Source organism: Trichechus manatus, unplaced genomic scaffold (assembly GCF_000243295.1).
Source record: "Trichechus manatus latirostris isolate Lorelei unplaced genomic scaffold, TriManLat1.0 scaffold00174, whole genome shotgun sequence".
NCBI lineage: Eukaryota > Metazoa > Chordata > Mammalia > Sirenia > Trichechidae > Trichechus > Trichechus manatus.
This window is the reverse complement of record NW_004444110.1, coordinates 1,210,080-1,228,887: the sequence shown is the minus strand read 5'-3', so window position 1 is coordinate 1,228,887 and position 18,808 is coordinate 1,210,080. Positions and strand designations below refer to the sequence as shown.

The 18,808-nt window shown below is 37.8% G+C and overlaps 1 protein-coding gene across 2 annotated transcripts in view; it reads right to left on the bottom strand.

The window, feature by feature from the left end:
- Positions 1 to 15,654, bottom strand: part of ADAD1 (adenosine deaminase domain containing 1) — a 49,446-nt gene extending 33,792 nt beyond the window's left edge. Inside the window, exons 1-5 of one of the 2 annotated variants that reach the window (XM_004386850.1) lie at positions 15,478 to 15,654; positions 14,167 to 14,355; positions 9,979 to 10,146; positions 9,024 to 9,092; positions 1,947 to 2,072 (exon numbers count right to left, since the gene is read on the bottom strand). In XM_004386850.1, coding sequence (XP_004386907.1) covers positions 1,947 to 2,072; positions 9,024 to 9,092; positions 9,979 to 10,146; positions 14,167 to 14,355; positions 15,478 to 15,649 — 724 coding nt within the window. In that variant the 5' untranslated portion in view covers positions 15,650 to 15,654. The remainder of the gene's footprint in view (positions 1 to 1,946; positions 2,073 to 9,023; positions 9,093 to 9,978; positions 10,147 to 14,166; positions 14,356 to 15,477) is intronic. The other variant, XM_004386849.1, reaches the window with a different exon arrangement.
- Positions 15,655 to 18,808: the final 3,154 nt, after the last annotated feature.

The following is an 18,808-nucleotide window of genomic DNA, read 5'->3' as shown; positions in this document are numbered from 1 at the left end:
GTAGGCAGTGGCAGCCTTGACAAGAGCAGTTTCCAAGGAGTAACAGAAAAAAAGCTAAACTGGAGTAAAGAGTGAACGCAACTAGATATAGAGAGCTTTTTGATGAAGTGTGGCTACAAAGCCAAGTAAACAGTGATCATAAGGAAGCACGGATTTAAAGGAAGGTTTCTTTGTTTTCGTGTTACCATGAAAGTTCAGGAACCCAGGCTTTCCAGAATATTGGAGATATGAAAGCAAAGACATGTTATTCAGTGACACCTGGGCACTGTCAGGATAGGAATGTGGCCCTATGAATGCTGAATTTGATTCAAGAACTAGGTGTCTGTAACCTTCCCTTAAATGGAATTGCATAGTGTCAGTGTAAATTCTGGAAGAGTGATGTAAATTCTGAGTTATAAAGGAAATGATGTAGCCGAGAGCAGCTTGCCCTATAATGCTTCAGGAAGATAGAGTTGGATAATGCAGGAAAAAGAGGAGACAACCAAATGAGAGAATTCATCAAGGTCTGACAGGGAATGGAATCAGAACTTAAGGAAGGGATTAGCCTTTTTATAAGATCCTTCCTCCACTTTAATAGTAAAGAATATTGATACAAATGCAGGAAAGTATATAGATTTGGTGGCAGAGAAAAAAAGAACATTTGAGTCTGATAGCTTCTTAGACTCAGATTAAAAATTTTGGGGCAAGGTCACTAGTTGAGAGCAAGGATGAGAGAGTTGTGAGATATTTGAGAAAAAAGGAAAAGGATGAAATAGCCATCTCAAGAAATGTGTAACCAGTCCTACTGAAGACATAGCTTAGCTGGACAGTGAGAAGTATCTATTTGAGGTTTATGATAACACACTTTAAGTACGTATTGATTGTGTGACTTACTCTAGAAATGTTCACTTGATTTTACTCAGGCTTTCCCACCCCACAATCATACTATTTTCTGAAACCAGATTTATTTTTCTCACACGTTCTTCTCCACCCAACTTCACACCAGCTTCCAACTTCCCTGTGTACATGGATACACCATTCTTCCACGTAAACGTGAAATGATGCTATTATTTTTTATTCATCCTCCTTAGATTTCCTGTTAGTCCTCTACATATATTCTTCTACACTAGCAATAAACTTGTCTCTTTGTCCCATAAATAGTTTTTCCCCCTGCTGCTCTCTTCTTTCATGCCTTTTCTCATTCCAGAATGTCTTCCTTTCCTTTATTTATCCTTAAAGTTTCAGCTTAAGCCTCCCCTCTTCCAATCCTATCAGTTCTCTTGTATCCATGAATTCTCACACCTTTTTAGATTACAGAAACAACTTCTAACTTCTATCATCTTAGACTATCTACTGGTAAGTATATCTTCTCTCCCCACCTGCATCTTAAGAACTTCTTAAGAACAGGAACCAAATCTCGAACCGCTTTTATATCATCTAAAATATCTAATTCAGCAATGAACGTAAAGCAGATGCTCAAACACTTTTAATTATCAATCCAGAACATTAAAGACAGTAAATAAAGGATCAAATTTACTTACTGCAACCAGATAATGCCCATAAAAAAACCCAGGGGCTTATGATTTTCCACATTTTAGTATTTTTCTTACTTGAAAATGAAGAAATATATTCAATTTTATAGCCTCCTTCTCAATGCTTGTTACAATGATGACTGTATTTCAGGATGGTAGTGGTTCCCATATGGTTATGGTTTAAAGTCTTAGGCATTGTTACCATTCTGAAGTTGTCTATTGGTCTTGGTCAGTACACTTTGCCTCTACTTTTGAAAATGTTGAGAACTTTTGTGTTAAATAACTCACACCTACTAGAAAAGGTCACTTTAAATCAATGCAACACCACGTCAACAGGGGCAAAGACAGTTAAGTAAAATATTACTATAGTACAGTTCAGATCATGAAGATACTAGTTTTTCTACAAACTACCACATCCCAAATATTTGGACTTACCTCTTTCAATTATAAAAGCAGCCAATGAATTGCTACATTTCAGATACTCTGAGTGATTAGATATTAGCTGATTAAATGTTTCTTTAACAATCTGTGAAATCTTTGCATACTGAATCTGTCTCCCTTCTAGAAAAAAAAATCAAAAGCAATTATGAATTTGAAAAACATTATGCTTTCTCTGAGGCTTCTTATTACTTTTACCTTAAAATTGAGGGAGTTAATAATTTATAGACATATGTAAGCAAATTCATAATATGCCATGAATGAGACTTTAAAGTACTCAATTCTAAAAGAACACAAGTAATTGAACTTATTGGATTTCTTGTAAAAAGGTGTCTTAGTATTACATACTGGAGCCCTGGTGGTGCAGTGGTTAAGAGATCAGCTGCTAACCAAAAGGTCAGCAGTTCGAATCCACCAGCTGCTCCTTGGAAACCCTACAGGACAGTTCTACTCTGTCCTATAGGGTTGCTATGAGTCAGAATCGACTTGACAGCAATGGGCTAGTATTACATACTAGAGTATTACTGATTTATATTTATTGAATTTAGTCTGACAAGACATTCAAATCAATTGAGACACAGGATAATTTTGTTGTGTAGGACCGTCCCTCACACTGAAAGGTGACCAACATTCCACTAAATGCCAGTTGTCCTCCCTAATCATTGTAACAATCAAAATACACTCCCTAGTATTTGCCCTGCTGAGAACCACTGCAAAGCACTAAGCATTTAGACTCTTAATATAATTCCATGTTCCCACTAGGAGGCTCCAAAACTCTGAAAGAGAATGAAGACAGTTCCAAGTAACTAGGATCACCACTGAACAGTTTTTAACCAAGAACATATATCAAAAGTTACACATAAATTTTTTTTTTTTTTAAACATGACGGAGCTTGAGATTCTGGAGTAAGGCCCTGACTATCTGTTGTTCCGTTATGTATATGCTTGTGTATCCCCAGTGAAGAACCACTGCTCTAGAGAATGAGCGGATGCAGAATCACTTAATAGAGCATTTCTCAAAGTCTGACAAACCACTAATCATTCCTGTTGTTTCACGGTGGTTGCTAGTAGTCTATCAAGTGGTTTGCAGTCTGTTTAATATTTTCACAGGAAAAAGAGCAAAGAAATAATTTTACCCTCATGCACTGCATATATTTGATATGTGTGATTAATTATAATTTTTTTACCTGCCTTAATAATCATTACACTCTAAAAGGCACACAAATGCTGAAAGCACAACACTCAGCTAACCAGGTGTAATTCCTTCCAGTTTGCCCATTTACATATTTTCTTGTTTATATTTGTTAAATTTGTATTTTTCTTTGTTAATATTCTTAATATTCTCTTCTAGGCAGAAACAGGTAAAGTCACATCAAAAGGAGTAAAAGAATAATCACAATGTTACTCACAAAAATGAAACTCTTAAGAGTAAGTTTAATGAAAAGGAACTATTGGCTATAGTCTTTTATCTAATCACAAAGCATATATACTGTAGAAGTGCAAATCATTATTATAATTGCATGCTAGCAGATATTACACCTAGATTGATCAAAATCATCAATGTATGGTATATAAATTAGGTATTGGTCCTTATGTAGCACAGACATGAGTGAGAAGTAGTCAATAACTGGGCTGTTTATCACCAAAAACCCGTGATACAGGGAAGCAGTTTCCATTTAATGATTGTTTTTAATGTAACTTTTTTTTTCTTTCCGCAATAGCAATACAAGAGATATACACTGACAAGTCTCCCTCTTCAGATGCAACCAGGTTCTTATGGATATTTTGAGAAACATTCTATACATATAAACATACGTCACTTTACAAAACAAAAACTAGGGAATGCTAAAACCCATTTTTTTCATTTAGTTGATCTTGTTCATCACTCAAAGGAAGCACATTAGTGCTACCTCATTCTTCTTAATGGTTCCATAGAATGAATGTACTATAATTTATTTAACTATGTCTTATATAAATTATTTTGTGTGTTATGGTATAGAAAAGGTACACTGCAGTTAGTACTGACAGAGTAAGAGCTATGTACGTGGCAAGGAAATGTTTTTCAACAGATTAAAAAGGATGCACCTGAGTATCATAAAGAACATATGGGAGTTAACAATACACCAATATACCTCTTGATCTTAATTCTGTGTTGAAAGTAATAATGAATATTGCAAATATAATCAAATATTAGCTACTAAATGCGTCTCTTAGTAGCACACATGTGAAGGAGTGAGGAGCAAGTGCAATACTGTTTTCCATATATGTGTGTGCTGGCTGTTGAGGGAATAAACTGCTCAAATTGTTGGAAACGAAGGATGACATAAAACCATAACACAGATAATACCCATTAGCCAAATTTCTTTGATTTCAAGTTGCTAATTTCAAATGACAATACCATGAGTAGCCTTAACCACCTTCAAGCCAAAATATCACTATTTTTAATGATGAAAAGATAATTTCATTTCTTATTATGGCACAAACTGTCCAAGTGTATAAAATTGATTCTTGCCCATAACTCAATTTTTGCACTTGTAAGAGTTAGAAATCTATGGATATATTATTGGGCATATTTTTAAATCACATCCGAATGACAAAGCATGAAGAAATACCTTCCCGAACCCAAGGCAACCAGAGAATGGATTAGGAGTCCGTTTACCACTACATCTCTCAAACTGAAACATTCAACTTTTTAGCGTTTGAATAGGCTATGCTTACGGAACAACAAAAGTAGTCTCTAATGAGAAATAATTCCATATATATCTCTGGGTCTACGTTTGATCTGGATAAGCAGAAATGATAGCTCAAGTAATCCATCACAGTTGTTTTAGAATCTGACAATACCATCCTGCTCATATAAACTTCTAATATACTGATTTATACTAATTTAAATTGAATTTTTATTTTCCTGAAATGTCTGTTTACCTATTAAGTGATCGATGGATATCAACAATTGGAGAAATATTTACATAATAACTCATGGTTGGGGATGCACCAAATTTTAAGCAGAAGGAACAAATAGGAGTAAAGATCATTTATTAAGCCAGGGAAGGAATTTTAGAACTAAGAAAAATCAGGCCTTCAGAAAGGTTATAGAACCAATTTAAAGTCCAGAGTCAAGGAAGCACTGGGAGCCCTCTTTAAAAACAACAGCATGAATGACTGTCACTTACAATACCTGTATCACTTAGGGGAATCAGACTTTCAAGTACATTTCTAATCAATAAACAGAGGTGCTATATCTCTAAATCATATGTGTAACTTCCTCATTAAGCAGCTAGCAGATGGTACTAAAGTGACCACATAACTCATCACCCTAACTGGGATTTTTTTTTGAGAGTGAATAGGGGAGTTGTAGTTATGCCAGGACAACAGTTTTAAACCAGGACATATGATCATCATGGTTAGTATTCACTTTTGGAAACTGCATATCCAATGCTTCAATCGTATAGAGAAAAGACCCTCAAAAGGGCATCTATATCAAGGGCAGCCACTGTCTGTGGGTATTTAACAGAGAGGGTGAGAAACTCTGGGACTGTTGAGACTAATGAGTGTTAAATAATACAACTATTAACTTTTTTACTTTGCTTATATCTCAACACTAAAAATGATTATATTCAGTCTTCTGGAGAAGGAAAGAAGAGTGTCTAAGATTTAGTACACATTTAACCGGCAGTTGGTAGATGAACAGAAGACACTGTTTAGCAGGTGGTATGGATGGAACACACTGTAATAATTTTGTAATTAGCCAATGTTTCTATCAGAATCCATCATCTAATCAACGATGTGAAATGGAATGTGCTGCCATTTTTGAGGTAGCATGCCTAGATATTAATTTCTGAAATACACTTAGAATATAAAGTTATAGGTATATTTTACATGTGTTAATTAACTCAAAAAAAGGAATATAAATTTCTATGTCTCAAGGGATCCAAAACCAGAACAGGCCAGTACTAAATTACTATTAGAAGGGCTGGAGCTAATCAAAGCCCTAAAATGATCTCTAAATTTTGCTAAATTCTGATCAGCTGTTCGTGGTTTGCAGCTCTGGTGGCACAGCAGTTAAGAGCTCAGCTGCTAACCAAAAGGTCGGCAGTTCGAGTTCACCAGCTGCTCCTTGGAAACCCTATGGGGCGGTTCTACTCTGTCCTGTAGGGTCACTATAAGTGGGGATTGACACGATGGCAATGGGTTTAGTTTTTTGGTTTTGGGTTTGTGGTTTTGTTCTTCACTTTCCATCAAAGCTCAATGTTTCAGAAACCAAGAATTTGGCTGAGGTTCAGAGCAGTAGGGGCAATCTGGAGCCAGAAATACAAGAATTTCCTTTAATTTATTATGTAAATTACTGCTCTGGGTTTGATCTCTGGGTCTGTAATACTGCAAAGAAATACCAGGCCCAGTCACCAACCACTGCACATTTTACTAGAGAATACTGGTAAAGGCCAATGTGAATTATACATACCTCAAGAAATAATAATAAAGCATGATGAAATATTCAATTTAATATGAAATTTCTAAATTTAAGTTTTAAAAATAAAATCTCACTTTTTCCCTATAATCTTAGCATAGATTATTTTTAAAAAACACTGACAAAGGGACAATAAAAGAAGCAATTCTCACACAGGTGATAGAAACAGTTTATATGGTAAAACTCTACTGGAAAGCAATTTAGCAATGAGTATCAAAGTTTTAAAACAATGGAGAACAAGGTTCATATGCTTTGACCCAGTAATTCCTCTTCTAGGAATCTGTACAAAGAAAAATAGGAAATGTGGTAAAAGATTTATGTCCAAAGACTTAAAAGACATTACTTATAATAGTAAAAACCTAGACATGACCTAAATGATCAATACTAGCTTAATGGTGAGATATATTCCAGTATATCCTTATGATGGAAGAGTTTTCAATAACATGTAAAATATTCATGTTATATAAAAAGCAGGATGCAAAACTGTATGCGTGTATATATGTATGTATACTTTGAATTATATATACACATACACTATATATCCAATATATGTTGAATTGTATGTATATATTTATGTACGTATACATGTACATATCATAGAATATAGATTATGAAATTTAACTATGTGAATGTATTGCTCATTCAGGATGAAATGTTCTAAAACAGCATGATACTAATTATGTTAACAAAAAATAAGGGAGGACAGGAAAAATACGCTACAATGATCAAAGTGATGAAACATCTGTGATAAACATTTTTAAAAATTCTGCCTTATCTATCTTCAAATTTTCTACAAGAATGTTCGACCAAAAAAAATTAAAGAAAATAAGAGCTTTTCTTTCTGGCTGATAGGGAATATTATGGAGTGGAGCAGGCCTCAGGAGCCCTGATGGCACGGTGGTTAAAGCACTTGGCAGCTAACTGAAAGGTTCAAACCTACCAGCTGCTCTGCGGGAGAAAGATGTGGCAGTCTGCTTCTGTAAACATTTACAGCCTTGAAAACCCTATGAAGCAGTTCTACTCTGTCCTATAGGGTCACTGTGAGTTGGAATCGACTCAACAGCAACTGGTTTAGCTGTGTGGTTTTTTTTGGTTAGAGTAGGCCTCATGAACGGATCTAGTCAAACTACTTTGGTCTAACCAGAAGCAAAGAGCCTGTTTTCCACATAGTCTAGTTCAAAACATGGTAGAGGAGACAGGCTGCAAAATTTGTCTACCCTCTATAGCCGGCCCAAAAGAAGGCATTTAGGAGATTTGGTAGGTCTCACGTTTTTTTCTTCAAAAGTGATAACATCTAACGCCTATCTTGATCCCTAAGCTTGACAGGTAATGTTTAGCCTCCCTTTTTTGACACTGGATTCCTAACTTGCGCTTATCAAACCTGACTCTATTCTTGTGTTTTTAATCTTAAAAAGTTACTATTAATCACATATTCTTTCTTCCTCACAGATTATGGCCTGCTTTCCCAGGCTAATCACAATATATATAATTTGCCAATCCTTGACCTGGGATTTTATCCCATTACTCATTAAAAATTCTTACTGAGGCTGAAAGGAAAGACCAGAGCACCTTCTCACATTAAGAGATCACTGGCTATAGGATTGATCCCTCATGGCTTCTTCATTCATCAATTCATATGACTGTCAGGTCTCGTGACTATAACTCTTAGAGATTATGCCTCTTAGCTGTGCCTATTGACCCTGTCTGGTCCTTTCACTCTGTGCAAACACAAGAATGTGCAAGGCCTTTCTCTGTCTTAGGAAGACAATGGGATTCAAGTCTGTGTTTATATCCTAACCTCCAGCCTTGGAAAAGGGAAAGGAAAAAAGGGTCCTTTTCTTTTTCATTTTAATTCTATAAACATAAAAACTAAACTTCTAAGTCTGAAGTGTGCGTACTATATAGGCAATGCTGAAATTAAGAATAAAAAACGGTATCTGCCTTTTAGGCTATTCATAATCAAATGGGAAAAGTGTACAATAATTACAAGCTGACTGTGCTGCAGTGTTACGATAGAGGTTACTATTTAGTGAGCGCCTACTGTGTGTTAAGCACTGATATAAGCATTTTATGTGTATTAATTCATTTAATCCTCACAATAATCCTATGAGGTAGTTATAGTTATTGCTATCTTACAGATGAGGAAATTAAGGTGCACAGAGAAGAACCTGGTTCAAGGTCACACCAGTAACTTTAATTGCAGCTGTAGTTTTCTTGGGCTACAGCGGCAAAATAACTGCCATTAAACGGAAGGGAATGGATTACTTGAAATGGATGCCCAAATGACCAACAAGCACCAGAAAGGCACTGGTTATATGTCCTTTATTAATGAGAAACCCATCAAAGCAAAATCAGTTATATGAAATTAATCAACCATCTCATTAGAGGAAAAAGCTCTCTCTTCAATCTCCTTCTGCATTGCTTAATTTCTGTCATTTTCAGCAGAGTATAAACATTCTCCTCTTCGTAGAAGAGTGACAGGTTTGCATGATAAACTGTTAATGCATACTGTCATACCTAAGTATATTTTCATTACATTATTATAATTTTTAATTGTGTAACTCTTGTAAAAAAAAAAAAAAAGAACATCATAAAAGACTTTCCTACCATAATGTACTTTTGAAACATATGCTGGTTCAGGTGAAACAACAGGTTCTGCAGGGATAGGAGGAGGACCTATAAATAAAACAAAATCATAAGGAAACATGAAACTTCAACATTCCAACAGTTACTATTTTGTAATAAAACAGTAATCCAAGACTGATTACTTTTCCTTTATATGGTCTGCCAACTCCAGACCATCAAATGCCCATTAGCTCACTCTTGCTAAATGTCTTGGCTATTTTGAAATCATTTCCTAGTCTTTTGATACAGTATAGCTTGCTTATAATCAACGAAACATTATGAAAAGCTGATAAAATAAAAGCCTATTTTAGATGCTTAAGAACAACTTTGCTATTTACAGTAATACAGTGTAAAACACTTCAAATTAATATTCTATCAAAAATGTAATAAGTAAAAAATATTATTTTGCCAGACTATATTTAGAGGAATACTACATTGAAAGTTTTCGAAGCTTTTAGTCCCATACTTTGCAATGGCTTTCCAATTTGGTCCTAGTTAGGGAAACCAGAAAGGCAAGAAAAAAAACAACAGGACACTAACCCAGGGAGACAGAAGAGCTCACAGAAGCTTAACTGAGAGGCCTCACAAAAATCACACTGAAAATCTCTAAAGATTAAATGTGCAGTGTTAACTGCAGAAAATGAACCAACAATTACAGAAAAAAAACAACTTTTACCGAACTCTAACCTATTAACCACCTGACAAGCTACAGTTTAGTAACATGATTTTATCTTTCGCTGCTACAGTAAGCAAGAGCATGTTAACCATTATTAAGTAAGTCAGCAATCAGAAAGCAACAGAAGGAAATTCTTCAAATCCTGAAACTTCTATCTTGTAGTTGTCAAGTAACTCTTCATTAACGGAAATCTTTCAGGTGACTCCTTCTGGAAAATGGTATATTTTACAAATACAGTACTTTATACTTAAGAGCATTTACCTGATGTTTCTGAAATTGTTGGTTCAGGTTCATCCAATTGTAGAAGCTCATCAAGAGCCAGTTTTGCTGCATTGGATCTAGACTCCTTTTTATTTTGTCCCAGTCCAGTCTTGTATTGAATACCATCCACCACAGCACAAAAAGCAAAATATGGTCCCATAACATTACCTTAAAAAAGAACTGAGAATAAATGCCACAATACTTTACAGTATAATCTTGCAAAAGATGTCTGTTGTGTGCGAAAACATCCCAGCATAGAAATTCTGGAAACCTACTTCCACTTTAGAAACACCAACTTTGGATATATCAGTCTTTTCTTAGGACTCAAAGGGGTTAAAACTGAAGCTGGGTACCCTCCTGAACTAGTTGTGAGGAATCCTTCAAATAGACAGATTGGATTCAGATTCTGGGTAACCAACAGAGCCGGCTTGAGAGCACAGGTCATACGTGGGTGACAGTTAGTGTCTAATACAGTGCCTGGCAACAGTAAACACTCAAATACATATTGAATGACCAATTAAATGCAAAATGTGGACCTCCTGACACCTCCTGGACCTGTTCCTTCAAATTTCAAGAGCAAATAACTTGAATTTGTCCCACCTTTTGAGTGTGTTATAACTTTATTAGCCCCACAACATAGAGATCTCCTTGAAGAAATCCCATCAGCGCCTAGTCACCTCTAGGCAAGCAAATCAACTGATTATAGTCTTAGAGTAGGTAGAGGGAGGAAAGCCGCAAGGAAAAACAAAACAGAAACAATAAACAAACTATCCTAAACAATTAAACTGAGTGTCCAGTTATTCATAATTCCTAGGATTATTTTTATTTAATAATTTAGCTTTTACATTTGCCTGATAAATGAAATGGAATCATCTCCTAAATTTACAGGCCAAAGATTATTCTGTTTCTTCAGTTGTTGGTATCTGGACTTTATTTTTGTTAGCTGCTGTTATGTCAGCCCCCTCACTCATGGCGATCCCATGGACAATGGAACAAAATGTTGCTCAGTCCTGTGTCATCCCTACAATCAGTTGCAGACTGGACTATTGTGATCCAAAGGGTTTTCACTGGCTCATTTTCAGAAGTAGATCACCAGGCCTTTCTTCCTAGTCTGTTTTAGTCTGGAAGCGTCACTTAAACCTACTCAGCTTCATAACAACACGTAAGCCTCCTTTGACAGACGGGCGGTGGCTGTGCATGAGGTGCATTGGCTAGGAATCAAATCCAGGTCTGCCTCATGGAAGGTGAGAATTCTACCACTGAACCACTGATGCTTTATTTGGACTTTAGAAGGCCCTCGAATGACTTAAGTGTCCACTGTTTGATTATGGCACTATGTCGATGCACATAAATTTCACTATCTTATCTCCCCTCACGTATTCACAACTGCATTATTATTATTTTTTTTTAATTTTTAGAAAAAAAATTGCATTGTACATCAAGTTTTTACAAGCAACTCCTGATGCATCTGGGTAAACTGTTTTTACCTCACCATCTTATGACCTCAGTTTCCTAAGCTTTTCCTTTGGGATCACCTGGGCTCTAATCCAACCTTACTAAACCAGAATACCTAACAGAGTATTCTGTATATTTGACAAGTGGCCCAGATGATTCTTATGTGTGATATATTACACACGCACTCTGTTAATAAGTCATCTTTGCCAGCGTTCTGAGCCTTTAAGCTTCATTCTGTTTATACTACAGGTTATCAAACTTCAGTATGGCTCAAAATCACCCGTTGAGCTTGTTAAAAATACTGATTCTCTTGTCTCACTACCAAACCTACAGATCATCCAACTGGTCCTATGCACATAACTGAACACCATTAACAATCAATGGTGTTTATGAGCAGTTTTTGATCATCCAACTGGTCCTATGCACATAACTGAACACCATTAACAATCAATGGTGTTTATGAGCAGTTTTTGCCCTGATCAATTTATTTATGTATTTTTACTGTGGCCAACAGCTTCCATTTTCTATGAGCAATCAGAGAAGAATGGAGGAAAGCTAACTAGTTACCAGGGCTTTGCACCAGTTGGTTCCGGTTCAAACATCTGCTGATATAATTTGCATTTCTAACAAGTTCCCAGGTGATGCTAATGCTGCTGGTTAGGGACCAATTTGAGAACCAGGGTTGCTATGGGTCAGAATCCACTTGATGGAAACGAGTTTGGTTTTTTTTTTTTTTTTTTTGGTTAGTAGTGGTTCTCAAAATTTATCATACGTAAGAATCACCTGGGGATCTTGTTACAATGTAGATTCTGATTCAGTATATTTCGGGTGGAAATGCAAACTCTCAGCAGGGTTCGAACCAGAATGAACCAGTATGAACCCCTACTAGTTACAGAGATTAAGCCCATAGTATCGACCTCAGGAACTAATCTAACCTACCTAGGAAAACTCTACCTTCTACATTAAGACTTATTTTTGTCACCTTTTAGTTTACTGGTACAGCATACAAAACAGACTGGAAACTTGATGTCACTATGATAATCTTTACAATCTTTGTCGTTGTTATTAGCTGCCACTGAGTGGGCCCTTGACTCATGGTGACCCCATACACAACTGAATGAAATGCTGCCAGTCCTATACCATCAGGCCATCTCCATGACCATTGTGATCCACAGGGTTTTTCACTGGCTGATTCCCAGACATTTCTTCCTAGTCCATCTTAGCCTGGAAGCTCTGCTTACAGCCTTGTATCAACACATAAGCCTCTACTGACAGACAAGTACTGGCTCTGCATGAGATACATTGGTCAGGAATCAAACGTAGGTCTTTTGTGTGGAAGGGGAGAACTCTACCATCTACAGTCTTTACTAAAGTCTTAATAGCTTTAAATTCTTTTGCAAAATGCTAGCTTTGAGATCCATACTGGCAAAAGTTAGTACCAGGAAGAGAATTAAAGAAACCAAACGACTTGATTGTGTGTGTGTGTGTGTGTGTGTGTTTATATACACGTGCACATACACAGTTTTTTTTTAAAGACTGTGGTTCTTTGACTCTCATCCATGTAACCTGTTCATATCTCTCAGGAGCATTTGTTTTCTTATCCCTCCACTCTCCTAAAGTTCTTCCTAATCACTGGCTGTCATGGATTGAATTGTGTCCTCCAAAAATATCTGTCAACTTGGCTAGGTCATGGTTCCTAGTATTGTATGACTGTCTACCATTTTATCATCTGATGTGATTTCCCTATGGGTTGTAAATGCTATCACTATGATGTAATAAAATGGATTAGGGGCAGTTATATTGCTGAGGTTTACAAGATTAGGTAGTGTCTTAAGCCAATCCCTTTTGCAATATAAAAGAGAGAAGCAAGCAGAGAGACGTGGGGACCTCATACCACCAAGAAAGCAGCACCGGGAGCAGAGTGTGTCCTTTGGATCTGAGGTTCCTGCTCACAGACACAAGACTGATGACAAGGACCTTCCTCCAGAGCTGATACAGAAAGCCTTCCCCTGGAGCTGACGCCCTAAATTTGGATTTGTAGCCTACTGGACTGTGAGAGAATACATCTCCCTTTGTTAAAGTCATCCACTTGTGGTATTTCTGTTACAGCACTAGATGATTGAGTCACTGGCCATACGGTGATCAAAAGCTGCTCTCTGCATTTCAGTCATCTGTAATCCTGTAGCCTTCCACAGTCACAACATGGCCATAGATTCTTTTGGTTGGGGGTATTTAAGGGAGAATGGAGAAAAGAACAGACAAGCTTACAGATAGAGAACCCATCACATTAAGTGCTATTTTCAAATCCAATTGCTGAATTTCAGAAGCCAACCTGACTACAATTTTTCTTAGCCATTATCATCACAGAATCCTTCTCATAAGGTATCATACACCAACTATTTAATATCCTTAAGAAAGTATGTATATTCTACAATATTTTCACCCCAAAATAATCCATGAGGCTGATGAGATTTCAGTTCAATTAGACATACACAAGTTACAATTCGATGAATAAAAACATTTTGAATATGTGATTAGCAAATGTTCAAAAGGCTAAATTAGTGTGGATATAAAAATCTCTGAAGTATACTTGTCAAGTGTAGTAGTAGTTATCTAACCCTGATAGTAAGTGAATAGAGAAAATAAACAAAGTTAGTGCACTTATAAACGCTCAGTTTTTAAAGGGAGAATACTTTCCAGTCCTGCAATAATCAGGCACAACTTTGCACTTGCCTGTTGTTACAGTTTCCTTAAGGTCAAGATGAACCCTCTGCATTTGTGCAAACTGGTGCAAGGCAGACACAGGATTTATCTCTCCACGTTTGTATTTCATTATAAATTCCTTAGGTATTTTCTTTGGAGGAAGGACAGGATTTGAAATAGATGTAAGTCCTTTAGAAAACAATGGTTCAGGAAAATTACCTAAAAATAAATGTTTATATTTGTCAATTTGGTAAATAAAAAAAATAGACAAGTACTAAATCATCCCTGAAAATGGAAGCTTGTCTCAGATACAGTCATATGTATTTTGCCATTGCAAGCACTGCTTGTTATTGCATTCGTCTTTTGGAGTACTAAAGCTATTTCATGGAGAAGTGATATCATTGCCATGTTATTAAGTGATATAAAAGAATCGTGTAATTTTACGGACATCAAGGTCTTCGGAGGCTCTCTAAGCCAACTTTTTACAGATGATGTTTTTCAGGCCTAGAATGGATTAAGAAGCAGAGCTAAGACTAGAACCGGCTTCTGGCTCCTCATCCACTACTTTATATTGCGATTCAAACTGAACTCAATATAATCTTTTAAGTATGTTTGTCCCTGCTTTAAGGAGCCCTGGTGGAACAGTGGTTAAGCACTCAGCTGCTAATCAAAAGGTCAACGGTTGGAACCCACCAGCAGCTCCATGGGAGAAAGATGGGGCAGTCTGCTCCCTTAAACATTACAGCCTTGGAAACCCTATGGGGAAGTTCTAGTCTGTCCTATAGGGTTGCAATGAGTCAGAACTGACTCCACGGCAACGGGTTTGGGGCTTTTAAAAAAATTTTTTTTTTGGTCTGCTTTGTATTATGCTTAGTGGTACTCTGCTAAATGGTATGTGGAACATAAACCACTAGTACAAGTCCAGTCCCTTCCCTGAATGGGCAAACGCCACCTTGCCTCAAAAAAGCAGGGTACACTGGGAGTGGCTGAAGACAGTCTAGAACAGTTAAGCAGCATAGGGACAGAGATCCACAGGCTTTCTGTATTGTTGTCAGACTCAAACTCCAAGTGGGACATGTCCACAGGCAAAGAGATACGCGTATATGCGAGCGTGTCTTACAAAAAAAAAAAAAAAAAGAATCCAAACCCGTGACTCATAGCGCCCCTATAGGACAGAGTAGAACTGCCCCATAGGGTTTCCAAGGAGCGGCTGGTATAGACATATGTATGTATGTGTAAATATATCCAAGAAGCCTTTAAACCAAAGGCCCAATAGATCTTACTAGTCATCTTAGAATCTTAAAGAATTGAGGCATTATTACAAATGAAAAAAAGGCGTACCCGTTACTTGCGTAACCTTGGAAGCCATATTCGACAGGCTGTAACTTTCCGAGGAGTATCCTGTGGGTGCAGTTACTGTCTGGGCAGATGGCTGAACTGGCAAGTTTTTTTTCAGCATCTGAGCAAAGCTAGGGACCCGGGAACTCTGAAACCAGTCATTGTTGCCAGACATTTTCTTGTCTACAAATCATGAGAAAATTCGGGAAAACGAAAAATGAATTACTAGGTAAATTACTCAAACTCTGGACAAAAATTCCACACATGGCTTAATTTACACACACACACAATTCCCTCTTTAACTCAAGTTATGACCCCTTTGTGGCTAAAGTTTTAACAGACACAGAACTCGGCTCTCCAGAATGTCTTCCCTGAGTCTTGCTACAAAGGGGGTAAAGAAAGGACAGACGGTCTGTGGGAGAGGCACTTTAAATCGACCCAGCGGTTACGGGAGACATTAGCAAGCTCAGGGAAAAAAAAGAAGAGAAAAAACCAAAAGTTTCTCAGCTGGCCCTTGCTGCCCAGCCATCGGTGGCCTCCTGAGTCCCAACCCAACTCCCACCCACCGAAGTTGCTCTTCCCGCCCGCTCCGCTGGGCTCCGCCGATCGGCGGGAGGGCAGCTGCAGGCCTAGCCGCAGGCCGGGGGCTCGCCGGCCGCCGTTGCTTCCTTCTCCCGGCCTTAATCTCTCGCCTGAAGCCGCTTGCGTGAGGCCACGCGGCTAGGACAGCGTCTTTCAAACCCGGTCTCGCGGGGCCCTCTCAGGGCCCGGGCTCGACCCCGCCCCCGCGCCCGCCTCGTCCAATCACCAACCGTCTCCGCGGCCGACTCTCCCGCCCTCTCGCCGGCGCCACGCCGCCACGCCGCCACGGTCATCTCGGTGCGTGAGCACAGGGGAGCGACGTTCGCGCTCGTTTGAGGTTCGACAACGCGGACCTCGTTCTCGGTCCTCGAGGACCCGGGCGGACTGGCCGCCCTCCCTGTTGGAGAAGTCGGGTAAAATCGCGCAGTGTGGCCGCTTCGTCTTGTAGCCAGGCGCCGCTCGCCGTCTGTCTCATCTGTATCTCTGTTTTCTACATCTGAGGCCTGTCTGTCTGGGGTGCTCAGCGCCTTACAAGAGGTGCCTTCGCGAGGGTAGCCTTAAGGCAATCCGTCGCTGTATCTTCAGTCATACGCTGAGAAGGTGCCGGTTGACGAGGCTTGTCCTTGATGTTTTTCCTGTTAACAGAAAAAATAAAAACTATCAGACCCTTGGTGAACCAAAAACGGGTGCAGGCATTGAGAGCGAATGGCTCTAATACCTGAGTGACAAATGCAATGCGGATGTTTTCAGTTCTTTGCGCTCGTAAAGGTTGAAAGCGGCCCTAATCGAGCTGTTACATAATAGATCGTGGAAAATATTTTTAATAGTAAATCGGTAGATAAGTTTTGGCATTTAACCCAGAAGAAATGCAAAGAAGTGACATTATAGAAAATGCCATTTATAATAAAACTTCAATTCTCTTTTTTTTTGTTTTTTGCATGAACAGTACTTCTCAAAGGTTAAATCTCTTTCAAAAAGAACAATAGCAATAGAATTAATAGTATTCTGTTTTCATCCACAACTAGATGGACTAGTTAGGAGAAAAACAGCCCCATCTCTCCCATTCTAAAACCAGACCAAACCAAACGAAACCCGTTGCCTTTAAGTCAATTCGGACTCACAGCGAACCTATAGGCCAGAGTAGAATTGCCCCGTAGGGTTTCCGAGGAGCAGCTGGTGGATTCCAGCTGCTGACCTTTTGGATAGCAGCGAGCTCTTAACCACTGCCAGGGCTCCTCCTTCTCATTAAGCAATGCATTTACAGTAAAAATTTATTTTTGTTTAGTGATTATCAAAATGTGTTGATTATATTGCTTTGATCAAGTGTCCGTTAATAATTATAGTGATAACCCAGAACAGTTTCCCCTTAACATTTAGAGCCTTTTGGTTACAGGATATTAAAAAACAAGTAACAACAAACAAATTCAAATGTTGTTTCCAAGAAATATAATAAAGATGATGAATAAAATTTTCAAGCACAAAAATATAATTAGGATCACAGTCTTTGGCAAACAAAGAATGGAAATAGAAGCTCCAGGAGTAAAAGGAATGAGGTAAAAATTCCCCTACCCTTAAAGAAAAGCATATATATTTATACATACACACGTGTATTTTAAAATGTCTTATTTTGATATAATTTTAGATTTACAGAATAGTTGTAAAGATAGTAGAGTTCCTCTATACCCCTGATCCTGCTTTCCCTAATGTTGATATGTTACATAACCATCGCTCATTTTTAAAACTAAGAAATTAACATTACTACAACACTTATTAAGTATTCTACAGACTTTATTCAGATGTCACCAGTTTTTCAATTTACATTTTCTGTCCCAGAATTCAATCCAGTATACCACATCATAGTAAATCATGTTTGCTTCATCTCCTTTGGTTTGTGACAGTGTCTCAGTCTTTCCTTGAGGAATGATGGCCAAGCATTTTGTAGAATGACCTTTATGGGTGTAGCAGATGTTTTCTCATGATTATATAGGAGTTATGGTTATTTGGGAAGACTACTACAGAGGTACCACCTCCTGTCTTGTCAGTTGGCTTGTGTTGCTATGATGCTGGAAACTATGCTACCAGTATTTCAGATACTAGCAGGGTTACCCATGGTGGACAGGTTTCATTGGAACTTCCAGACTAAGACAGGCTAGGAAGAAAGGCCTGGTGATCTACTTCTGAAAATTAGCCAGTGAAAACCCTATTGTCTGATATAGTTGTGGAAGATGAGTCCCCCTGGTTGGAAGGCACTTGAAATACACAGTGGCTGCAGCAGTGAACTCAAGCATACCAGTGATCGTGAAGATGGTGCAGGACCGGACAACATTTTGTTCTGTTGTACATGAGATCTCCATGAGTCAGAGTGGACTTCATTATGCATATGCATATTTGTAAAACAGAAAATTTCATGAAACAATGTTTATCCTTAGTAAGTATAATGCATTATTATATTTTCTAATTTTATACTACTTTTAAATTAGACTTCATTTATTCTGAAAATCCTGGGGGCAACACTCCAGATTGATGGTCTACTAATGTGTTACAACCCAACATTTAAAAAACACTTTGTTACGATATATTGCCCCATGTAGTATTTTAGTCATATATATTTTTTTTGCTTTTTCAAATTTTTTCATTTTGCTTTTTCAAATTTTTTGCAACTCACCTTCTCTACTTGATACTGCCATTCATCATCAGGAGGGTTACATAAACAAGGAATTCCAGTTCTTCTCAGTCATTTAAGGTTTAGACC